Source organism: Microtus ochrogaster, chromosome 5 (genome assembly GCF_000317375.1).
Source record: "Microtus ochrogaster isolate Prairie Vole_2 chromosome 5, MicOch1.0, whole genome shotgun sequence".
NCBI classification, from domain to species: Eukaryota; Metazoa; Chordata; class Mammalia; order Rodentia; family Cricetidae; genus Microtus; species Microtus ochrogaster.
In genome coordinates this window covers 51,246,803-51,250,612 of record NC_022012.1, presented here as the reverse complement: position 1 = coordinate 51,250,612, position 3,810 = coordinate 51,246,803, and the positions used below count along the sequence as shown (strand labels likewise).

Below are 3,810 nucleotides of genomic sequence, written 5' to 3'. Positions count from 1 at the left end.
AAACCCTGTCTCGAAAAACCAAAAAAAAAAAAAAAAACCAACATATTTATCCACTTACTGACTTACTCCATTCCTTCATGAGTATACATCTATGTGTGAGTGTATGTACATGTGTGCATATGTACACATGCAAGCCCAAGTAGAACATCAGGTGTTCTCCTCTCACTTTCTGCCTGTTCCTTTGAGGCAGAGTTCTTTCTCAACCTGAAGCTCATCTATTCTTAGCTAGGCTATAAGCCAGAAAGCCCAGGAATTCTCTTGCCCCCACATCCATCAGAATTGTTTACAGGTATGCATGGGACTCCCAGCTGATGCATGGGTACCATGATCTGAACTTTCATTCTCTTGAGTAGCAAGGATTCTAACAGCTAAGCCAGCATCGCTCTAGTTCCTTATTGTAGTTTTCTAAGACAAGATCCATATTGTGTAGTCCAGGCTATTTTCAATTTATAATCCTGCCTCAGCCTCCTGCAGGGTAGGATAATAAGCATGGCTTAAGACCCAGATTCCTAACGTTGAAAGTTTAATTTCTCTTTAATGCCACTCTTGTATTGAGATGATGACTATATTAGTTTGGAAGGTGGGTGTGTTTGTGTTCCAACTACTGGCTTGGAACTTACTATGTAGACCAGGTTGACCTTAAACTCATAAGAGATCCAGCTGCCCCTGTCTCTGGAGTGTGGAATTAAAAGCATACACCACATAACTGGCTTCTCAGCTGAATATCTTTAACTTGTTTACAAGTTTAAAAAAAAAAAAAGCAGTTGATAACCTCCTTAAAATCCTGTCTATTCTCTTGAGAAATTTTCTTTTTTTGAGACCGGAACTCAATATGTAGCCCTGGATGGCCCGGAACTCACCGTATAGGCCAGGCTGACTTTTTTTTTTTTTTTTTTTTTTTTTGGTTTTTCGAGACAGGGTTTCTCTGTGGCTTTTGGAGCCTATCCTGGAACTAGCTCTGTAGACCAGGCTGGTCTCGAACTCACAGAGATACGCCTGCCTCTGCCTCCCGAGTGTTGGGATCAAAGGCGTGCGCCACCATCGCCCGGCTAGGCCAGGCTGACTTTGAACTCACAGCTATCCACCTGCCTTTTCTTGCCAAGTGTTGATTAAAAGTATGCATCATCACCCTCAACAAGAACCTCTTTAAAGGAGCTTCCCTAGTTTTACGAAAGTGAGAAAAGAGAAAGCTTCATTTACCTCTGTGTTGTGAATTTCTAGAGTTGTTTTCTTATAATGGTTCATGTTCTCCACTCCTAGATTAGTCACCGTGAGGAATCCAAATCGGATCCGAGAGTCTTTTTCTAAAGGCCAGTACTGTCCACATTTTCTCCTTCCTCCTTCCTCGAAGCTGAAGACAGACAGAGCAAGTTAAGTTTCACTCTTCAACTAGCAAAAAGCTTCTTCCTACCACAAACTGCTGAGCTCCTAGGCAGCAATGTCATGTGATCTGCAAAGCTCCTGAAGTCTGCCACTGATGCTCGGCAGAAAAAGAATGAAATCTCTCCATTCTAAACAGATGATAAACAGCTAAAGTCCCTACACATGTCCGGTTGGCAGACATGCATGGTGCATTAACTATATCATCTCACTTACCTGGGATAAAGAGAAGCAAAAACAGAGTGAGGACCAGGCCTAAGCCACTGCTCAGTTTCTTCTCCACTAAGGAGGGGCCCTTGGCTTACACAGAACTGGGGAAGACAAGTCCCGGATGTGACTAGGAGGTCCACAGACTTCACCTCACCATTTCTCAGTGGCCTCAGAATACTCTGAGGTGATACTTCTCTTAACTACAGGTGGCTATTAGCAGGGCCCTGAGGAAGGGAACTGAGCAAACATCTTTTCCTTTTCCTTCCTTCCTTCCTTCCTTCCTTCCTTCCTTCCTTCCTTCCTTCCTTCCTTCCTTCCTCCCTCCCTCCCTCCCTCCCTCCCTTCCTTTCTTTCTCTATTTGAGAATGGGTCTCTCTGTGTAGCTCTGGCCATCCTGGAACTCTCTTTGTAGACCAGGCTGGCCTTAAATACAGCGACTTGCCGCCCTAGGCCTCACAAGTGCTGGAATTAAAGGCATACTGCCCAGCCATCATCTTTTTGTTTTTCCCCATCTAAAATAGGTTATATCTAATGATGAAACTAATAAAATATTAAATTCTTTAAATCTGGCAGACTTGCCAAATTTCAAGAACAACTCTTGATTCAGAACTTCCTGCCTCATGTTCCCCTTCCTCCTGTTTCCTCTTGAATGAAGAGAAATGAAGGAAGAGGAAGCAATTGAAGAAAGCAGGAAATGAAAAGCAAAGGGACTGGGGATCCAGCAGTCAGAAGCATCTTCCCTCTTGAGTCAAGCCTTCTGCTTGACAGCGCTTCCTCCAGTGAATAAGGCCAGAACCCCAGGGAGGCTATAGCGAGCACTGGGTCCCTAGAATTAGGGATTAAATATCTACAAGGCTATCTCTTTCTCCACCAGACCTCAGCATGTCAACAAGTAATATGCCATGGCTTTCCTAGTCACTCAGGGTCAGGGTAAAGGCAGGGAGGGTATGGAAAAAAGACTAACTTACCGGGTGGTCATTACAATCACCAAAACTTTTTGCTCCCAAACCATGAGCCAGAAGTCACGATAGGTATTCTCCAAAGGGCCTGGAATGAAAGGAGAAGACGAAGAACAGACTCTTCAGAAATGCATCTGTCTTTCTTCCAAATAGTAACTCCAAAGCACAGATGTAAGCTCCCTGCTTTTCTTTCCGTTGTTGCTGTTTTTCTGAGAGAGGGTCTCTCCTAGACTCAGACTCACTCTGTACTCCAGCATGACCCAGAACTCCTGTTCCTCTGGCCTCCCCTCCCAAGTGCTGCAATTACAAGTATTCATGAGCCACCACAGACTTCCTACTTTTTTTAAAAAAAAATATTTATTTATTTACTTATTATGTATACAATATTCTGTTTGTGTGTATGCCTGCAGGCCAGAAGGGGGCACCAGACCTCATTACAGATGGTCGTGAGCCACCATGTGGTTGCTGGGAATTGAACTCAGGACCTTTGGAAGAGCAGGCAATGCTCTTAACCACTGAGCAATCTCTCTAGCCCCCCAGACTTCCTACTTTTATCTCTGATTTTTTTCAGAGAGGTTCTCACACCAACCATAACATCTCAGTATGAGTATTAGAGACATAGAATGACAGGGCTGGAGAAATGGCTCAGCAGTTGAAAACTCATGCTGTTCTTGCTGAAGTCCTAAATTCAGTTCCCAGAACATACATCAGATATCTCAGTGTGTAACTCCACCTCCAAGGGATCCACAGGAACCTGCATTCACATGCACACATCCACATACAAACATACATATACATAATTAAAAATAAAATAAATCAGGGCTAGAGAGACCAGTGGTTAAGACCAGTTGTTGATCTTGCAAAGGAACTGGGTTGAATTCCAAGCACCACATGGCAGCAAAGCTGTCCTGAAACTAGCATTTGTAATGTAAATTCCAGAGGATCTGATGCCTTCTTCTGGTCTCTGTGGGTACTGCATGCATGTGGTGCTAGATATGCAAGCAGGCAAAACACCTACACATATAAAAATAAAAATTTAAAAAAATAAAAACAAAAATTTAAAGATAAATAAAAATGAATCTTCACCAAAAATAAAAGGAAACAGAATGTTCACAAGTGAGCCATATGCAGAGAGCACTGTTAAAGACCTCTCAGAGGCCGGGCGGTGGTGGCGCACGCCTTTAATCCCAGCACTCGGGAGGCAGAGGCAGGCGGATCTCTGTGAGTCCGAGACCAGCCTGGTCTACAGAGCTAGTTCCAG

At 43.7% G+C, this 3,810-nt stretch overlaps 1 protein-coding gene across 1 annotated transcript in view; it reads right to left on the bottom strand.

Moving 5' to 3' along the window:
* Ptpn9 (protein tyrosine phosphatase, non-receptor type 9) overlaps positions 1-3,810 on the bottom strand; it is an 80,077-nt gene that overhangs the window by 3,349 nt on the left and 72,918 nt on the right. Inside the window, exons 9-10 of the mRNA XM_005347523.2 lie at positions 2,559-2,637; positions 1,201-1,351 (exon numbers count right to left, since the gene is read on the bottom strand). Coding sequence (XP_005347580.1) covers positions 1,201-1,351; positions 2,559-2,637 — 230 coding nt within the window. The remainder of the gene's footprint in view (positions 1-1,200; positions 1,352-2,558; positions 2,638-3,810) is intronic.